This window comes from Ctenopharyngodon idella, chromosome 13, assembly GCF_019924925.1.
Source record: "Ctenopharyngodon idella isolate HZGC_01 chromosome 13, HZGC01, whole genome shotgun sequence".
In the NCBI taxonomy this organism is placed as follows: domain Eukaryota; kingdom Metazoa; phylum Chordata; class Actinopteri; order Cypriniformes; family Xenocyprididae; genus Ctenopharyngodon; species Ctenopharyngodon idella.
In genome coordinates, this window is record NC_067232.1 from 18,747,873 (window position 1) to 18,770,129 (window position 22,257).

Genomic DNA, 22,257 nt, shown 5'->3' on the forward strand with positions numbered 1-22,257 from the left:
GGCGTTAATTTTCAAGATGGACAGTGTGCAATAGGTAGGCTACCCACATTACTGTGGGACGGTGGGTGTTCATTTCATACTCTCTGAACAATGGTAGCTTAAATTAAGATATATGTCCAAAAAATGGTAAAGAAATGCTACATACTTTGTAGTGGTGTTAGCGTGCCATTATAATCTGTTTGGTTGTAAAATGTATGCTATTGGCTGTATGAACTGAAATCAAATGAAATCAATACCTGTGGAACTGTTCACAGACAGCATACGCAGTTCAACTAATAAAGATCTTCATCGCTGGCAAACAATAGGATGCATTTGCAGATTTGCTTTTAATTGACTGTAGGTCCACTGCAACTTCATCCAATGCTCTGAGTGAGAAACCACTTGAGATGATTCAGTGCGTGCAGGGAACTGAACAAATCATTCAAACTGATTTGCAAACCAATTTAGTCAGTTTTGCCAACTTGTTTGATAAAGTCTTTGAACAGAATCGAACAGAATCGACTCAAAAGAGTGATTCATTTGTGAATGGGACATCGTTCATGAAAAAAAGAGACAGCAGGCTTGGAATAAACTACGAATTTCTTAACATGTACAGTATTGCATTAAAATAAAGTAACGAGAGGAACGTCGCCCAGCGTAGCAAAGTACAGCTTTTTCATTAGAAATGTACTCAGGTTAAAGTAAAAGTATCCACATTTACTCTTAAAAGTAAAAATTTTCCAAAAAAATACTCAAGTAAATGTAACAAAGTAAATGTACTTCGGAGTGCTTTGCTGCATCGGAGGATGAGCCAGATCTCTTGGGGGATGACGATTCAGCTTTCGGGAACGGTAGCATTGTCTGAGTCAGACCCTAAATGGATGGCTGTACTTGCCCAGGCCGCAGAGAAGGTCGAGCTCGCTTACCAAGTCGTGGACGGCACCTTTTACTGCCAGAAACAGACCTGGTTTCTCCTCCCCCCTCACCACCTTCAATGGTGGGGTGGCCAAGGGGTAGACGGGGATCCCCCCTGGTGGAGCGGTTGGTTGCGATGCAATTGTGTCCAAATACTGCTTCCACCTGGCACGGTGACCCATCTCTCCCTTCACGGGCCTGTAGGTATTCGTCCAGTCTAACTGGCAATCCCTACAGAGTCTGTGAGAGGCTGCCTCCACCTTACACACTATAACGTTATTGCAAGTTCATCAGGCTAAGGCACTGAAGGACTTGCACGAGGGTAGTCACGACCCGGAAGATATCCAAGAGCTTCATACCGCAATAGACCTTGCGCTGCGAGAGATGGTGTGCGATGGGATGTACGATGTCCACTTTCGTGGTCCAGGAGCGGCATCTCTGGCTGTGTCTGACTGGATGCCGATAAAACTCAGTTTCTAAATTCCCCTATGTCCCAGAATGCCCTTTTCGGCAATGCGGATGAGAGCTTTGCCCAGCAGTTCTAGGCCACACAGAAGCAGACTGAGGCCATCAAACACATCCTGCCCCGGCAGACAGCTGCTGTGCCCAACCAACTGCCGGCCACAGCACCTCAGCCTGCTTGTCGCTGAGGGCGCTTGCCTGCGTCTGCCGCCGCTCCCACACAGCATCAGCAGCAGACCCCACCAAAGCAACGTCATGCCCTGATGCCCCGCCCATTCAGGCCCCCACCAAGAAGTCAGGTGAATGGAGAATGGAGACTCCATTCCCACGCGGTCCAGCTGATTTGGAGACGCTTCGGAGCAGCTCAGGTAGACCTATTTGCCTCTCCAGAAACCTCCCACTGCCAGCTGTTTGGAACCCTCAGCACCGGGGCCTACGCAAATATGTGTTTCCCCCAGTGAGCCTACTCACACAGACACTGTGTGAAGTCAGGGAGGACAAGGAGCAGGTCTTGCTAGTTGCGCCTTATTGGCCCAACCGGACCTGGTTCATGGAACTGATGCTCCTCGGGACAGCCCCTCCCTGGCTCATTCCTCTGAGGAAGAATCTACTTTCTCAGAGACGGGGCACCCACGTCCAGACCTCTGGAAACTCCATGTCTGGTTCCTGGATGGGACGCGGAGGTTCAAGGTGACCAACCCCTAGAGGTAGTTGACACCATCACTTCGGGCACGAGCACTGTCTACGAGACACGATTATGCTTTGAAGTCGAACCTGTTCGTTGAGTGGTGTTCGAACCGAGAGACCCCTGAAAGTGTTCGATTAGAGCCGTTCTTTTCATCCTGCAGCAAGGGTTGGAGTGAAGGATGTCTCCCTCCACCCTCAAAGTTTATGCTGCTGCTATCTCGGCATACCCCATAGGAGGCAAATCGGTTGGGAAGTACAACCTGGTCATCAGGTTCCTTAGGACGGTCAGAAGGTTAAATCCTCCCCAGCCTCCCTCCATACCCTCTTGTGACCTCACTCTGGTGCTCAGAGCGCTTCAGAATGTCCCATTCGAGCCTTTGCAGTCAGCAGATCTAAAGGTTCTGTCTGTGAAGACTTTGCTGCTGGTTGCACTGGCCTTTTTTTCTGTGAATCGTGCCTAGAGGTTAGGCCGGCTGACTTCAGTGCCTACCACTCCCTTCAGGGACCAGGTGGTGAACCTGCAAGCACTGCCCCCAGAGGAGGCAGATCCAGCCCTAGCTTTGCTCTATCCCATCCATGCTTTATGAATGTACGTCAAGCAGACACAAAGCTTTAGGACCTTAGACCAGCTCTTTGTCTGTTATGGAGACCAGCAGAGGGGAAAGACTGTCTCCAAGCAGAGGATAGCCTACTGGATAGTGGATGCCAGCGCCTTGGCTTACCAAGCACAGGGCGTGCCCTGTCCGCTCAGGTTGCAAGCTCACTCTACCCGAAGTGTTGCATCCTCCTGGGCGCTGGAATTTGTACCCACGTGGCTAGGCGTGGCAGTCAGATGCAAAGATTGCATGCCAATGTGCAATGGCTTGTTTAGTTTACACTCAAATTAGATCGGTCTCTCTGGCGAGATTCCCAATTCATCGGTCTACCTCCGGCGTGACGTCTCCGTTCCTTCCTTCAGGGAACGAGGGTTACATCATTTCCACAAGGGTTCTGCATCATTTCCACCACAAAATGTTATTAAACACAACATGATGGATGAGGAGAAAACAAAACTGTTATCGACACGGTATGTAGATCCACTTTTGGTCATTTTGAGTGTGAAAAGTGCAATTTTGAGTCCACAGAGATTTTATTAAATAAGCAAGCCATATTTGTATGTAATACATACCTCTAAGATATTTTATAGATGCTTCTATATATATATCTGAAGAAATCTGAAGAGCCTCAGTTCTAGCAAGATAAAATCAATAGCTGCTTAAAATAATTAGAATCACAATCTCAGTAAAGAGAGCAGGAAAAACCTTAAGAAGTGATTGACTGATTCCTGTTATAAGACTGGAAATGGCGTTGTCTGTGTGAGAGATCTTTCCAGATTGATTTCAGAGGGAATTAGAAACAGAAAAACTGTGAGGGAAGTATGAGGGAAGCCACATGGAGAGTGAGTCTAAAACAATCAGTGATGTTTAAAACATTCTTCTGTGGAGTACAAATACAAACAGCCCAGTGTTTACACTACTCTTTTAAATGCAATAATAATGAATAGGGGAAAAATGGAAAAAAAAAAAGCGGCTGTGCTATAAAGTCATCTGAAACTATATAATAGTTCTGTGTGAGGAAGAGATGAAAATGTTAAAGTACTATTCATTTGCGTGTGTAAAAGTTTTTAATGATGAAGAAAATGACTGAATGTGCCTTTAACATTGCGCTTAACTTCTCCGTTTTTGTTCCATAAAAGAAAACAGAAGAAGCTGAGGGTAAAAAAAACGACACAGTTTGTAACGGTTTGAGTGAGTAAATGACAACATATTTGTTATTTTTAGTGAGCTATTGTTGTTGATACTGCAAATAGCATCTGCTCGATCTGAATCAGACATTTAAAAATAAAACTGCCATATTTTCATTCCAGAGCAAAGAAAAACTTTGGCTCAAGCATGTTGTGTCAGACATTTTCTTCAGTCTTAAGCCAGGTTTGTATCTGCACATTCTGCTCAACCGTCAATGCTGACATTTCTGCACTTAAATAGAGGTGCAAAGCAACACTCAGGGGGGACGCTTCATCAGCAAAATGTCTGTAAACCAGCAGTCATGGAAAATCTGAGCTGCACTTCCACTGCAAGGTGTGATGGTGAGAGACTGTTTCTCTGTCTATATCCCTCTCTTTCTCTGTGTGGATTTTCTGTCAAATGACTATCCAGACATATCTCTCTCTCCCTTGGGGAAGCCATCTTGTTGATTTTCAGTGCCCGTGATGAAATCTTTATTAGTATTGACAGCTCTGTTCCTCCTCACCTTGTTCACTAAGTTTGAAAACCCGAACAGAACTCTTGATAGCATGTTAAAGCAAAGAGCGCCTGACCACCACATCAGCTCTGCCACTCTTTAACCTCTCAATTGTTTCTAAAGAGGGAGGGGGAAGGGGGTTTGTAATCAAATCGAAACTTTTGCTTAATGTTCTCCTGACTTTTGAGAAGTACACAGCATTTATTTTTTTCCTTAATCAATGTTTTTTTCTAATGTTCCAGTAGTAATACAACCTACACTACTGTTCCTATAAGGTTGGGGTCAGTAAGATTTTTTTAAAAACATGTTTTTGAATGAAGTCTCCTGTGCTCACCAAGGCTGCATTTATTTGATCAAAAATACAGTAAAAATAGTAATATTGTGAAATATTATTACAATTTAAAATCTCTGTTTTTTATTTTAATATATTTTAAATTGTAATTTATTCCTGTGATGTAAAGCTGAATTTTCAGCAGCACTCCTTCAAAGCAGTTGTGCTGCCTAATATTTTTGTGGAAACTGCAATACTTTTTTTTTTCCCTTTGATGAATAGAAACTTCAAAAGAACCGCATTTAAAATACATTTTTTGCAACTGTCACTTTTGATCAATTTAATACATCCTTGCAGAATAAAAGTACTAATTAATAAAAAGAAGAATCTTACTGACCCCAAACTTTTGAATGGTACTGTAAGTAATAATAAACATCATTAAAACTATTTTACTTTTAACTTTACAAAATTAGACTTTTCAGTCTTTTTTTTTTTTTTCCCAGAGAATATATCTGTAATTAAGTTTATTTTTTCGCCCCCCTTTGGCAAATGTTTTTTTTTTTTTTTGGGGTTAAGAAAAATAAACTCAATTTAAGATAGTCTTAATATCTAACACAATTTTGTTTCTCTGGTAAATGTTCTTAGCATGCTTGGATGATATTTCTCATCAAATTCATCCTAGATAAAGTTTTCTAAGTGATGATTTTCGCATTAATTGTATAATATAGCTCTATACTCTTAGTGCATGACAACAAATGTCTTATTAGTTTCTATTTTTTAATTCTCTAAGGGATTTTACGATAAACATCTGAGACTGTAGGCACTTAAAAGAAACAACTGAGAACATGAGTCCTCTGAGCTCTGAAAGAACAACCAGTGAGCGATACAATGCTCCTCTGGGTCCTGTTCTACAATATCATTATAAAAAACCCAAGCCCCCTCAGTCACATAAAAAAATACTTCTAATGTTTTAGTGTGGTTGAAGTTGATGTATCAGACCTTGCAATGACAAACACGGGCTCAAGTGTGCTCTGCTTTCACATTTATTACAGTAAAATCAGCATTTCAAGGTGAGGCCAGCCATACATATGCACAGTCTCCTTCTTTTTGAGTAATTGATTGCACCTGTTTCTAAAAAAAAAAAAAAAAAAAAAAAAAAAAAACCTTTAGCAAAAATACAGACTTTTTTTTCTATACCTTGGAAGCTGGCTGGCATGTAAAGTAAATGCAAAATATTATTACAATTTAAAAGAACTGTTTTCTGTTTTAATATATTTTATAATGTAATTTATTTCTGTGATGGCAAAGCTAAATTTTCAGCATCATTACTCCAGTCTGCAGTGTCATGTGATCCTCCAGAAATCATTCAAATATGCTGATTTGGTTCTCAGTTATTTTTAATTTATTACTAATCTTATGTTCTTATGTTGAAATCAGTTAACGCTGCTTTTTTCAGGATTCTTTGGTGAATAGAATGTTTGCAAGAACATTTATTTGAAATTGAAATCTTTTGTAAAACCATGAATTAAGTTCTTTACAAATTAAAGTTACTTTCTCTTCCCTGATAGGGAACCATCTTGGACCAGAAACAAACCAGCTACCAGATGATCAACCCAGTTTCAGATGGATTGTGGAACATGGTAGTCAAGTATTATTCTTACAGTTCTCATGAATTGTACCGTGCCTGAATGCACTGTGATGTTACGCCAGAAGTGCTGCATACTGGCACATTTGAGTGAAATGTGAACCTGTTCTCACAGCACACAGGAGCAGACTCTCTTTTACACGTCTGGACCAGAGTGGTCGTCTCAGAGCTGTGGTTATGTGTGTGTGTTAGGGGACCAGAGTGTTTGCTGTCACCTCCCTGCTGAAAGGAATCAGACAAATAAGTTCAAACTTCATGGCCAAGTTCTGTTTCCCTGAGCCTGTGACCTGATTCCAGCAAGCTGGCCAATGAACGTGTGTGTTCTGACTGCTGTTTGCAGGAGAGGTGAGTGTGTAGCTTTCTCTCCGCTCACAGGCGTGTTTTCTCATTGCGTCGTTGTTCCGCTCATGTAAACAGGCCTTCTGCAGCTCACTGTCACAGCTCAGGCTGCGCTCATCATTGTATGCAAGTGTGTGCATCTATTATGATGTGTGTTTTAGCTTCATGTGATCTCTGTGCAGTGCATGCAACTAATTTCAGTTTGTTTTGGAAGCACAGGCACCTCACACACTGTGTAAAGGGCTGGGTGATGTATAAAATATTCGTTATATCTCTGATAATTTTGCACAATATCATATCTATTGTTAGGGATGCAAAATATATCAGTACCTTATTGGTTTATCAGGTTATTTTTTTTTGTTTTTTGTTTTTAATATTATTAAACAAATTAACAATTTTATTCAGTAAGGACAACTGATCAAAGCTGACGCTAAAGATGGTTACAAAAATTATTTCAAATAAAATCTTGTTGTTTTTTTTAAAAATTTCTACTCATCAAAGAATCTTGAAAAAAAACCTTTGTTTCCAAAAAAAAAATATTAAGTTAAATATTAACAACTATTTTAAGTGCTGATAATAATAAGAAATCAGCATATCAGAATGATTTTTGAAGGATCATGTGATACTGAAGACTGGCGTAATGATGCTGAAAATTCAGATTTGCCATCACAGGAATGATAAATTGTAATCATATTTCACAATATTACTGTTTTTACTGTACTTTGTGAACAAATGAATGCTGGCCTGGTGAGGAGACTTTTTTCAACAAAAAAAAAAAAAAAAAAAATATATATATATATATCTTACTGACCCCAAACTTTTTCTTTATATCAGTCAATATTGGATATTTACCTTTGCCCTCGTCTAACGCTTGAAGTTAATCTTTAAAAACACTAATCATTTAATACCACTGTTAAACAATCTTTAGCAAATCTCATTTATCCCAATTATTATCTGTTCTCCATACTGTACATCATAATTAATATAATTTTTTAAAATTTATTTAGACAAAATACTACAGAAATTTAATATCAGCCATGTATCGGTTATATCATGAAAATGATCGCATCAGCTCAATATTATCATTATTTGAGTCTTACAAAGTCAGGACACTGATAAAACTGTTGCTTTAGTGTTTGAGCTGTTTGTTTGAAATAAAAGTTCATCTGAGTGAAACAAAATCACCCTATTAAACCATTTCAGAGAAAACTCTAAGCTGAAAATTATCAGGATATAATTCTTTTAAAAACCCATCAGGGCCGCAGTGGGAGTGTCGTGGCCTAATGGTCAGAGAGTCAAACTGGTAACCCGAAGGTTGCAGGTTTGATTCTCAATACCACCAGGAAATGACTGAGGTGTCCTTGAGCAAGGCACCAAACCCCCAATCGCTCCCCGGGTGCCACAGCAAAAAATGGCTGCCCGCTGCTCCGGGTGTGTGTGTCCATGGTTTGCAGTGTGTGTGTTCACTACTCACTGCTCCTAATGTGTGTGCACTAACTTGGATGGGTTAAGTGCAGAGGACAAATTCTGAATATGGGTTACCATACTTGGCCTTCACATGCCTCCCTCCCTAAAAAAAAAAGAGTTGTCCCCAGCAGGGACAGAAACTATTCGAATTTGAGATATGAGTTGGTATCAGCTTGTTTCCTCCTGCCTTTTGGGGTTTCTTTGATTTTCAGGGATGTGTTTTCGAGTCCTGGCACCCTATCAGTGGTTTTCAGATCGACAGGGCCTGTGCATATGGATTGCTATGATGATTATGATCCTGAAACCAGGGCAAACATTCTTCCTCACACCTCTAGACACATGGAGTGTAATCCAATAAATAACACTGGGAAAATTGAAGTAGTCAGCAACACCTAAAATAAACCAACCAACCCAGGTGAGAAAGACCAATAGACACAAAATAAAACGAACTCCTGCTCGATTTAATGAGATTTTTTTTTTTTTTTTTGATAGCATTTGCTGCAGAAGACGAATGAAAGTCTATTTCATATTTCCTCTCAGGTTTTCATTCAAACATGCCTTTTTCTTCCTCGCCAATAACTTGTCACCTACACATTTGTCTGTGTGCATTTACATATGACCTATTTTAGGTTTGATAATAAAAGCAAAGTGAGTGTGTGAGCATGTGTGAGTGAAGGTGCTGGTGTGTGAAGTTGTGATTATGTGTGAGCATGTGTGTGTCTGCGTGTCTGTGTGTGTGTGTGTGTGTGTGTATGTGATGCTCTGGCAGTGTCTGGTCCTGTTCTGTTGTTAACAAAGAGCATTTAATTAGGAGTCTGTTTATCTCTCTCCTCCACTCTCTCATTCCTCTGTTGTAATGTTGGGAAGGGTGTGAAAACAAACTAAAAATAAGAGCCCGAAGGAGGAAAGTCACAGAGGCACATTAATTCTGCCTGTTAAAAGTGGAATACAAAATATAGATTTAGAAAAATTGAGGAGAATAGAGGAGGAGACGAAAAAAAAAACATTAACAACAACAACAAAAACATTCTTTAACATGCTTTAACTCAGTCATTCTACCTGGCGTAGAGCCACTAAAGCAAAGAAAGATTTTTTTTTTTTTTTATATCTCCGAGCACCTTACCGACCTACTTTCCTCTTTTGTAGTTCTCCTGCGTGTCTGTGTACTTCTGCTTGACATTTTTAAAAAAGGAAACTCAAACACTCTTTCCACAGACTCAGTGTAACTCCCTTCTGATGAAAGTCAACGAGTCTGAAAAACAAGGTGAGTTTTAAGAGGTAACTGAAAACGAGACTGAGTGTTATTCTCAGGGGTGGCTCGGCTTTTACATGCTGGAATGTCTCTGTTATGGAAGCCTGTTGTCACCTCAGTGAAAAAAATAAATAAATAAAAAAGGTAATTGTGAGACAAAGTTTAAAATTAGAAATAATGTCACAATTGGGAGATATAAATTTCCTTTTTTCAAAGTGGAACTCTGCGGTGCATCATGGATGACCGCAGAGCTGACTTGTTGCCTCGCTGCCTTATAGGCAATGACTCAGCAGGCAGCGTTTGCGTACGAAGGTACCTCATGAAACTGATTTCGGACAGACTTCTGAGGCAGCGTAACAGTTTAATGATCTACAGCAAAACAGAGTGAGCTTTGGAGAGAACTAAACAAATATTTAATTACTACAGTAGTAATTTCTCGCTAGAAATGACATCAGAACTGACCAGAAACTGCAACTTTCAGATGCCATCTTTCTTTTTCTGGCTCAGCTGTCACCGAATAGAATGCACAGGATTGTGGGATATCAAAGGCAGTGAAGGATACACCTATGTTGCCTTCAAAAATCAATCAGATAAAAGGTATCTCAGGAGACAGGATATGAAGCTAACATTGGATTTGGATGGCATTGACGCCTTCCTACCTTGGAATGCGTCCTCCGAAAGCAGCATTTTTAAGTTTTCAGATGCAGCCACTAAGTTGGCGCTATGGTCTGAAGCACGTGTAATACACACCAATTTTGATTGGCTACCAAAGCCAGGTGACATCACAGGCTCACCAGCAAGGTATATAAGGCTGATTAGAGAGAACGTCATCAGCTTATTTGTCTTCAGGAAGCCGTTTGTTTGTGTGAGAGATATATAACACCAGATGACACACATAAGCTGTGTACGTTTGAGCGGAGAATGCTCGGTCAGTCCTTGAGGGGCTCAGCTCCCGCCTCGCTCTGCGGCTTCTTCCGATCTGGCAGAGAGCATGTTGTTGGCCCGATCTAGATCGGTGGAACCGGAAAAGGTTGAATCTGCCCCAGGCAGACTAGATAAGCGACTCCTCATGGGTCATAAGCATCCCGCTCCGGTGAGCCTTCAATTTCTCCCCGATCTCCCAAATGAAATGGTCAAGTCGTGGGAGAAGCCATGGCTCGTGTTCAAGCCCCTTTGGCAATCAGTTGTTTAAACGTGAAGGGGCTGGCTGAACACATATGAGGATGCCCCGGATTGTAGATTCTCTCATGAGCTATCTTTCTCCCGGTGCGGCATCTTTATGGAAGGCTCCAGCATTGCCACTGAAGCCGTGTCAGACTACATCTTGGCTCGATGGTAAGGCTTATGTGTCGGTGGGCCAGGTTGGTAGGGCTTTTCACACCATGTCGGTGTTGCAAGCCTATCAGGCCGATTTATTAATGGATCTCGATCTGGGCGAGGGATTATCTCCAGGTGCAGTCCTGGAGCTCAGCTGTGTGATAGACCTTGCCCTCTGGACTATCAGGAAGACTGTGCCGTGGGCAGCTCGATTGTTGCCATGGTCACCATGGAGAGGCATCTATGGCTTAACCTTTAGGGGCAAAGAGTAGGAGAAAGCTTCCACCTTGATGCCCCAATGTCACCTTCCAGGCTTTTCGGCACCTCTGTCAAGACAGTGCCCCAAAAGTTCATGGAGGTGAAGGTTAATTAAGCTGCATTAGAGTGATGTATCCCCTGGCTTGGTCGAGGTCCTACATCCCCTCTTCTGACCCTAGCTGAAGGAGAGTGAGTGTCCGGAGAGCGCTGCTGCCTGTGCTTCACCTCCGGACTTTTGTGCAGTGTGAACAAAGCCTTTCTTCGTTCATAAGATTTTAAATGAGTTCTTAGTAAAGTTTCATGCATATATCTACCTTTTCTTATGTTTCCTCTTAAAATCCCTAAATGATCTAAAAATATAATTAAATGAGACAATTATTGACATACCATAAAAGTATAGAGCTATACAATTGGATAGTATGTCTCAGATCATTTGATCTTGAAGAAATTTGATTAGAAATGCTTGAGTTCATATTGAGATCTCTGACTTTTGATTGTAGACTTTGGTATCTTGGTAAGTCTGGGCACAGTTTGAGACATTAAGATCTCTTTTTAAACTCCAGAGGAGACACTTGAGATTATTGCTGTATTTTTCTGAGGAAAAAGCAGGAGTTTCAATTTGCTAACCATTTAAACATTTCTGTCTTGAAGAAACAATTGAGAATATGAAGCTCTGTTTCACAGTACATGTCTTTCTTAGGGGAAAAAATCGATGTGAAAAGAGATATCATGTGTGATTTTTTTTTTTTCTCTCCTGTGTGAGACGGCATTGACAGGGCATACAGTGTCTCTGACTGATTCCAGACTGATAAATGAGCAAAAGTGAGAATGATCTGATTCAATCCATCTATTCTTGACAGAGGAATCTGAACTGACTTGTAGGGATGTGTGGAGTGGACAAAAGAGTTGTGAAAGTTTCGGTCAGTGAAAAGTTGTCCAGCATCTGTTTCTTTAGTGTTTGTACTTTCTTCAGCTGTGTTTGTTTTTGATTTGATGCCCGTCAGCATTGCTTCTCTCAAACGGAGGTCTTGAAAGTGCCAGTGCAGTCACGGCAGAGAAGGGTCTGGTCCAAGAAGAATTATTCATAAACAACCACACTAATGAGCTCTATATAAGAGCACAGACCACGATTCAAACAAAAATGGTAGCTGGGAGGCTTGGTTTCTCTCAATGCTGAATGTTTCATAGAGTTATAAACTAACATCTCCACCCCTCAGAGACCCTTCTGAAAGCAATCACAAGAGCTCAAGCACTTCCTAACCACTCAAAACAACCTGTAAGAATCAGTATGTCAAATCATCAATCCGCACTGGGATCATTAAGATGTTTTATAGTATGTTCAGAGCTGCCAGAAAAGAATAAAAAACTCTTCATCTAGTGGTTTATAGCCTCTCCAAGTTGTCTATCTGCTTCCTAAACAGTTCGTGTTAATCATGGCTTAATTCAGAGTCCATGAAGTCATTAGATGACTGCTGTGCTGGTAATTTACCTTTTGAGAAAATGGAACATTAACATTCTTTCTCTGTAGAGTGAAAATAACAGAGATATCAAATCTCAGTGTCTGTAATCTCCACTGCCCTCATTTAGCATTTCACTGCAGACGAAAAAATGTCTCTTGAGGTTAATCAACAAGTAAAATAGATTATTCCAAATGGTTGTCATTTGCAGTGTGTGAAGACATGAAACAAAATGTATAATAAATGTATAAAATAAATGTGAAAAATTAATCGCATAGCTCAGATATTTTGATGAGAAATATTTGAGTTCATTTTGAGATCTCCGACTTTTGATTGGAGACTTGTATCTTGACAAATCTGAGCACAAATTGAAACATTTTTGAGAGGAGGGTAAAATTACTGGGGTATTTTTCTGAAGAGAAACAACTGAGAGCCAGTCAATTTACAGTAAGTCAGGCAAGAGCCGTGAGGGAACGGCGCGAGGCCGGTGACGTGAGTGATAACGAGCATCAGCTGCGAGTCGCACCGGCCTCAAATCTCTCACGGAGGAGCTCCGGAAGCATAAAAGGGAAGCGACGACAGTGAAGGACGAGAGAGGACCAGGCCTGGACTTATTTTATGGTTTTATTATGTTTGTGTGGCCGGCAGACGTCCGTGAGGGTCTTCGTTTTGTTCTTTGTTTATTTAATATTAAAGTTATGTTGAATGTTCGCCGGTTCCCGCCTCCTTCTTCCAGTGTATACGAACTGTGTTACAATATGTCTCATATTATGAGAGATATGTCTCATAGTATATGTCCTGGACCACAAAACCAGTCACAAGGGTCAATTTTTTGAAATTGAGATTTATCAACTGCACAGCAAAACATCCAGTGTTAAATTAACACTTCCAGTGTCACCCGGTGTTTATATAATCCGGTGTGGATTATATAAACACTGGCAATGTTAATTTAACAAGAACAGTGTTCATTTAACACTGGACGCTTTCCATTGATGTATGGTTTGTTAGGATGGGACGATATTTGGCCGAGATACAACTATTTGAATATCTGGAATCTGAGGGTGCAAAAAAAAAAATATTGAGAAAATCACCTTTAAAGTTGTCCAAATGAAGTCCTTAGCAATGCATATCCACTCGCAAAAATAATTTTTTGATATATTTATGGTAGTAAATTTACAAAATTATGGAACATGATCGTTACTTAATATCCTAATGATTTTTGGCATAAAAGAAAAATCAATAATTTTGACCCATACAATGTATTGCTGGCTATTGCTACAAATATACCCATGCGACTTATGACTGGTTTTGTGGTCCAGGGTCACATATTAGAGATAAACATACCTTATTAATGATCTATCTTATAGTATCGGCCTGACAGATAGGTTTAAAGGGGACCTATTATGCAAAATTCACTTTTGCATGGTGTTTGGCTGTAAATGTGTGTTGGCAGTGTGTGTACACAACCACCCTATAATGATAAAAATGCAACCACTCCTTTTTTTTTTAATCCCCACAAATCATAAGCAGTGTCTCAGAACAAGCCGTTTCCAGATCCCTGGCAATGTGACATCACATTAACCACAGGCCCCGTCCACGAATGTTGACAGACACTGCCGTTTAAACATAGAACCGCCTTGAGCGAGTTCACAGCCAGTTGTACAGTCCGCCATTGCTGCACTGACGAGAATGTCTCCCAAGCGTTTTAGGTGTTCTATAGCTGGATGGATTAATCCACATAGCTCTCTCAATTTACTCCCTAAATCTGAGCCGCTATAGATGAGGTAGATACATTTTGTTTTCGGAGAAAATTCTCCCTCAACTCTACCGAAATTTGTTTATGTCCGTGCGAATCATTTCACACCAGACTGCTTTGTGAATGAATGTCAATACAAAAAAGGACAATACAAAACAGAGGTTGTGCTAAAAAGTTGTTACTCAAGGATAGATCAGTAAACTGTTCGTGATCCATCTTACAGTCTCCAGAGTGATACTGGATATGGCAGTAATGAAGGTGAGAGCACTTTATTACAGTTCATCGGAGTTGATTTACAGATATAAAGTTTACCAGTTTATTAAGCACCACCCGAAAAGGCATAATGTCTTTATGTATTTGTTTACTGTTAGTTGTAACGAGTTTTTCTGTGTACTTCGCTGTGTATGTTGATGATAATGCAAGGGAGAGAGAGAGAGTTTATGGATAATATTTTAATGCACACTTGCACTGTTTTATTAAGCTCTTACAGTGATTTTCTAGAGTAAAAAACGGACGCTTCATCGTTTGTATGAGGTACAATAAAGGACATAAAACTCATTGGTAAAGTCTTACGGGTCCGGTACAACAGGCTTGTACTAATATAGTGGATAAAAACAAGTTATAACCGTAATTGAACTAAACTATACCTGTTCTATCTCCATGCAGCATATATTCGCAGTTTCTGACATTATAGTGCGTCCTGACTGAATCCTGACACCGGAGAATCAGCTCTTGAAGCTCCGCCCTCTTAGTTCGAGCCCAGCAGCTCATTTGCATTTAAAGGGCACACACTGAAACGGCGCGTTTTTGCTCACCCTCAAAAAGTGACAATTTTAACTTGCTATAAAAAATTATCTGTGGGTTTTTTTGAGCAAAACTTCACATACACACTCTGGGGACATCAGAGACTTATTTTACATCTTGTAAAATGGGGCATAATAGGTCCCCTTTAAAGGTGCTATATGTTGAATTCATAAACCTTTGTTATTAGTGACACCGGTGGCCGTTAAGTGAACTGCAGCCAGCAACTTACTGCTCATGCTTGCACTAGTCTTCAAGTAATGTACAACAGACTAAATAGGATTCAATGCCCTGATATACTCACAGTAAAGTTGTTTTTTGTTCTTAGCTTAGTAAAGTAAATGAAGTTGGAAATACCTTTGCAGCAATGTACTGTTAACAAACATCCCAACGCTGTCCACACTGTTTAGCATTATTGCGCTTTCTCTCAATAACAAAATAAACACAACAAAAATGACAGTGGTTAAGAAAGCATCTGATCATAGTGATGTGGATATGTTTGCACCAGCTTTGCAATTCACTGGCAACATGTCGACAGATAACATAATTAAAATTACACTGTTATAATAGTTGATTATAAAGAGGCCTATATGTGAGACCATAGACTATATAGATGGCTATGTGTGACTGTAGTCTGAAGTAATCCCATTTCTTTGCATGACACGACATTACAGTAAAGAATAGATCTTTCGACATCATCCTGAACATTGCTTTAGTTGTGTCATTGAACAAAAGAGAGGATCTCAGGAACGCGGTTAAAAGTCACATTCTTTTGATTTTCCTAGCAAAAACGTCAAGTCATTCACATAAAAATCTAAAGTCTACAATCTACAGATCTACAATCTACAGTCTACAGGCTTTCATAGACAACCTGGGAAGGTCTTATTTTTTTACGTTTCGTTACAAGCTGTTCACACATTGGCAATAAAAAAGCAATTAATACATGAAAATTCTTACATATGGCCACTTTAATTAATAGTAATCAAAAGACAAAATTTTTGGATTGTTATATTGGAAATAAATAAAAAGAGAAAGAAGAGAGAGAAGTACAGCAGCCCCAAAAGTTGTTTGGGAACATAAATTACATGTGTATGTAGTTCAAATATGATTTGTCATTACATTAGACAAAATATGGCATTTATTTTAAAGAACAATAGCACAAGCACACTTTTCAAGCAAAACATATCAGAAAAAAAGTTTTTTTTTTTTTTTGTAGGTTTTAAAACAATAGATCATTTGCAGATGCTATTTGGCTTGGTATTTTATTATTTAATGCAGTTAAATTACATTAAGTGTGGTTTAAGTGTCCAGATACTGTACATAAAGAGAGAAAGAGATAGAAGGCTATAATCTGAAATGAAGTTTTATTTTGATAGCTTAAGAAAAAATACCGGATTGTCTGGTCTCAGTCTTTTGGATGGTGGTCCTCCATCTTCTGGGTGGAGCATGTAGAACAGACGCACTTTGTTGGCATGTTTCTTGCTCTGTTGTGTGAGAGAAAGAGACAGAAAGAGTGAGTGGTATAAACATAATGGAGATCAATGTGTTATCACTTTAATTGACATTAATGTAAAGATCAGCCAGTAAATATGTGACCCTGGACCACAAAACCATAAGGGTCATAAGGGTCCATTTTTTTAAAATTGAGATTTATACATCATCTGAAAGCTGAATAAATAAGCTTTCCATTTGTTAGGATAGGAAAATATTTGGCCGAGATACAACTATTTGAAAATCTGGAAAATCACCTTTAAAGTTGTCCAAATGTCCTTAAAGTTGTCCAAAAGTCCTTAGCCATGCATATCCACTCACAAAAATACATTTTTGATATATTTATGGTAGGAAATTTACAAAATAACTTCATGGAACATGATCTTTACTTAATATCCTAATGATTTTTGGTGTAAAAGAAAAATCGATAATTTTGACCCATACAATGTATTGTTGGTTATTGCTACAAATATACCCGTGCGACTTATGACTGGTTTTGAGGTCCAGGGTCACATATCTATTTCTGCAATACATGACTGACTATCCAATTTGCATTACTGAACTATGCTTGGCAATCAATAAATATTTAATAACAACATACTTTTGCTTTTAGAAAAAATTGCTTTAATAATTTTGATGCATTCTGACTTTACTGAAAGTATTCAAAATAAACTTTTGATTTTGTAAGAGTCTTTTTTCGTGCAGAACGTTTGAGTTTGCTTGTTCACTTTTTAATGATCTGTAGTGGCTGTGCAGGTCTGTCAATCATTATACATATACACAATATATTCCCTCAGGTTTTCCTCCACTGTCAAACTGATTTTATAAAAGAGTTTGCAGTGCCTGTAAAGCTGCTTTGTATTGATTTTTCAAACATTCTGGTTTCACGTACAAACTTTGTTTTGTTTTTATCAACTTTTGGGATTTGAACGGTTGTTTTGCTAACAAATATTGTTTTAGTAACACTTTAGTTTAGGGTCCAACTTTCACTATAAACTAGTTGCTTATTAACATGCATATTACTAGGATATTGGCTGTTTATTAGTACTTATAAAGCACATATTAATGCCTTATTCTTCATGACCATATTCTACATCCCTTAATTTTACCCAATTCCTCCCCAATACCTAAACTACCTTACTAACTATTAATAAGCAGCAATTAGAAGTTTATTGAGATAAAAGCTGTAGTTAATAGTTAGTTAATAGTGAGAATTGGACCCTAATCTAAAGTGACTTTTTTTTATGTTATATTTATATGTATGTATATATTTTCTTATTTCTTATATGCATTAAATATTAACTGCTGTCTTCTGTTACTTCACCCAAACATTTTTATTATTTCATAGGAATCTGAGCATACCAAAGTGTTTGGCAGTCGCTTCAACTTTGAAAAATGCATGTGACTACTTAGCTTTCAAAACATTTACAGCCACGCACATATCAAATAGTCAAGGTGGGCCAGGAGAGCAAAGCCCCAGTGACCTTAAAAAAAAAAAAAAACTACCGTTCCTGCTATAAGGTTCAGTAATGTCCAGGCTGTGAACATTTCAGTTATGACTGAATCTTTTTCAAATTATTTCACTTGCACTGGCGGTATCTCGGGTAACCGTTTTAAACCTACCCTGATCAAACGCTATACTAGATAATAATATGAGATCTGGCCATATATGAGAGAATATGAGATGTAAAGTGGATCATGATGACAAACATAGAGCTGCTATTCATTTTGAAGTTGGCCTGCGTCAAAACGCTCCACTTCACACACTGTTTATACAGAGCTGTTTCCTGAGCTCAGTGAGGGAGGATATATTTTAAAATACGGCTTTTAAAATGTAATAGAAAAATGAAAGGCTTGCAGTATGACATTTCAGTTCTGTCTCTTTAAGATCACAGAACATATTAACACTATCAATTACAGAGATGTGCCCCTCAAGCAGAAGTGTTTGTATTAACAGAACAGGTAAACTAAAACGATGTTTTGTTCCAAAACCTGAGCTACCTAGATATTAGTCTCGCGTAGCCAGACCTTCAGACTGATGGCAGAAGGTCTGGACTCTACTGCTCAAGGACCGCCCAAGAGGATGTTTCACTGACATGTAACTCAACCAGTCACCGTTGAAAATGTGAAGTCGATGTCCCTACAATAACAGACCGACATGCATTTAATAAATTACTCATTCAAGAACATTGTGCAAGTTTACTGCAACAATGGAGCCGTAAACTTCACATACTTCTGAAAATCCAGCATTTAGTTTAGCGTTTAGTTGACACAGTTGTTCTTCTTCCACGAGGGTGTTTGGTGCTATGGCATTTGTTTCCCGGCGGACCATTAAAGAACATGACACACACGTTTCCCAGACATTCTGAAGAATTTAACCAACCAGATGACGACTTCGAAAATCCTGAATTGTTTCCAGTTAGGTGTGCCATATGCATCAGACGTTCAGCCAACGGTCCGTGGACGTGACGTCTGAGGCTGAGACTACCTAGATATCATTTTAAGTCTTTATAGGCACACTACTGATGTAAAGGCTGTTTCAAACAGTAAGCAGAAACATTACACTGCCTTATTAGAAATCTCTTTTTTTCTGACTAATTTGAAAGACAGTATTGTATGTGTTCTTCATTACTGTTTAAAAGTTTGAGGTAAGATTTTTAAATGTTTTTGTTAAAAGTCTCTTATGCTCACCTAGGCTGAATTATTTGATCAAAAATACAGCAAAAACAGTAATATTGTGAAATATTACAATTTGAAACAACTGTTTATTATTATTATTTTAATATATTTTTAAAATGTAATTTATTTCTGTGATGACAAAGTTGAATTTTCAGCATCATTACTCCAGTCTTCAGTGTCACATGATCCTTCAGAAATCATTCTATGCTGATTTGGTGTTCAAGAAACATTATTATCAACTTGTGCTGAATAATACTTTTGTGGAAACTGTGATATTTTTTTTCAGGATTCTTTGATGAATAAGAGAAATATCTTTGATAAATATGTTTTTTAATATGTTTTAAAAAATCCAACGAGTTGAAAAAATAACTGAAATCTATTTTAAACTTAAAATAAACCATATGCAAAATTACATTTCGACAAGTCAATTAATATAAGGCATTAGCTGAACAAGGTTGATTATTAAAAGTTGGATTGTTTTTAAGTCATCACAGCATCTTAAAAACACAGCATGTGTGGCAGGACACTCAAAAGGAGCTGAATGTATTAAAACAGCAGTGCTTTAAAGTGGAAGAATTTCAAAGAAAAAACTATTTCTGAAATGGTAAACTACTTAACCTCACTAACTGACTAATTGGTCTATAGCACTGTGACCCCACTCTAATTAAAATGACTATTTTATTTGTGCTCTATGTACTTTTTATGGTTATTCGATCATTTAGCTTAGTAACATATACGGAAAACTTCATTCGAAATCAGTTGTGAGCCAAATCTCCCGTTTGCTTCATGTGAAGAGCTCTGTTTCTGTGGTGTTGCAGTGCATGTAGAATGTTCATATTAGTCACTTACAATGTTCTGTTTCAGGTAGATGTGGGCAGTACGCAGCAAGACAACTCATTAGGTTTTGGAGCGTAGCCACATTTGCATAGATAGGCAATCAAACCTGGACAAATTGTTAATGCTCTGATAACACTATGGGTTTAAGATGAATAGCTTGAATTTGTAATGTAATATGCAATATGTCAGATATTAAAAACTGGAATGTGAGCATCTGTGGGTATTAAGCAAGTGATTAATATAAGTTTAGACTAAGAACAGATTGCAGGTGAGTTCTGCTGGTTCAAGAAATGGCTTACGCTGAGCATGAAGAGTTTCAGTTTTTATTTTAATATGAGTTTAAATTTTAGACATTTTGATGTGCTTTTGTAATTTATATTTTATTTAGCTTTAATTTATTTTTATTTCAGTTTCAGTTTTACAGTTCAATTCAGTTTCAATTTTAGTACTTCGACTTAAGCTTGTTTTATTCAAATCATTTGCGTTTTTTAAGCTTTTCATCTAATATTTATATTTATAATTTCAGCTTTATTTCAGTTAACAATTTTTAATTTTTAGTAGTTTTAGTTTTAGCAACAATAACAACACTAGCAAGCCTAAGGTATAGCTGGTTTTACGTGGTTTATAGGTGATCTAGATGGTTGGTTAACCCTTTTTACTACTATGGTTGTTCGAAACATATCAAAATTGAGTAGTCAGCAAGTTGTCTGAATAATTAGTCAGTAAAAAGGTATAAAATGGTTTTCTGAGGCTCTTCGTTTGATTTATTAATATTCATAAGAAATGTTCATTAAAACTGTCTTTCAATATGTAAGGAATGTGCACTAGTTTAATCTAAAACACGATTTAATAATTTAGAAAGTCTTTCATCAAATGAACTCGAATGAACCATTGGGTATTAGAAACATTAGCATCTACAGAATGTTTTGGATGCACAATGGATTGTTTAAATGTTAATTAAAAAGTAATAAATGAAGAAAAGAAACCCCTATGAAAATGTTCAGCACTCCTAAACCAAAACATTGTTTGAAATTTGTTGTTGAATTTGTCACAGAAGTACTGATGCTTAAGAGTAAAGGGATTGAATTTAAAGATGAAACTTCTCAGGAAGGTTTTAGTGTGCTTGACAGGCTGTCAGAACACTAAACCCCTCTCAAAAAGATAGTCTCGAAATGTATCCCCTTTAAAGCACCACAGCTAAAATATTAAATCTCTGCAAATATATCTGCCACTGTATAAACTGCATACTGTAGCAAGATTTCTACTGGTGGACACATTTTTACCATTCCACAGTATATATTGGCCTACCCAAATGAGAGTGTGTGGAAGGAGTGTGAGTGAGTTAAAGACTCAGAGGGAAGTGAAGGTACAGCTGGGCTCAGGGTGAGTTTTGTGAGAGACAGAGGGAGAGAGAGAGAGAAGAGTCTCTGTTGTCTCTGAAGCAGTTAGACTGGATTACAATGGTCCAGTGAGGAGCTCAGTGCTGAGAGGGAATGAAAGGAGCCGTTGATACACACAAAATGAGGTAAAGACTAGACACTGAGGGAGCGAGGCAAAATTTGGTCTTGGGAAGAGATTTGATTTGAGGATTTAAGAGGAGACAGGGCAAATGATAAAGTTTGGGGGTATTTGAATGATTTGAAATAGTACACAGTGCCAGTAGTGCATGAGCAGTATGGTACAGTATGTTCATATGGCAATAAAAAAGTGTCTGAAAGTGGTTGAGATTTTGCTATACTGCTTATAACGGCAAACTTTTTTGATGATCCCTTTGCAATATAATGTGTATAATTCTATGTATAAAGATACAATACCCTGTGTGAGAAAAAACAAACAAACAAAAAAAAAAACATCATATTACATCTTATATTGTTATTGTGATGCCAAAGCAAATTACTAAAATTTTATCTGAATAACATTTACCTTGTGTTAAATTGACAGCATATTTTTTCCTAGCCACTAGATAAGTGATGTTAGATGTAAAAATCTTTTTATTTTTGTAATGACTTTTTTTCCCTTTCAAATTTTCAATGGATCTTTCCAAAGGTCTTTACAGCCATGCAATATTCTACCAGTATCGCCACGTATTGAGATATTTTTTGGTATTAAGAAAGAGTCCGTTAGTGATTTCAACGTCAGTGAAATTTACATTAATACGCCATTGGATGGTGGCAAAGACTGTCTTTATGAGTGAGTGAGTCAGTCACAAAGACTTTTATATTGAATTGGACTGAAACATGAGACATTGTTTTTACTTTAAACATCTTACGAGATGCAATTGACAAATGCATTGACTGGCGCTGTCATGGGAATGTCTTAAATCTTAAAAAGACAAAGATATCGCTTTCCTCAGCGGACAAACTG

General features: G+C 38.3%; 1 protein-coding gene across 2 annotated transcripts in view; it reads right to left on the reverse strand.

Moving 5' to 3' along the window:
• Positions 1-22,257, reverse strand: part of zgc:171482 (zinc finger protein) — a 127,456-nt gene that overhangs the window by 68,591 nt on the left and 36,608 nt on the right. For both annotated transcript variants that reach the window (XM_051915887.1, XM_051915886.1), the window contains exon 3: positions 16,278-16,370. In XM_051915887.1, coding sequence (XP_051771847.1) covers positions 16,278-16,370 — 93 coding nt within the window. The remainder of the gene's footprint in view (positions 1-16,277; positions 16,371-22,257) is intronic.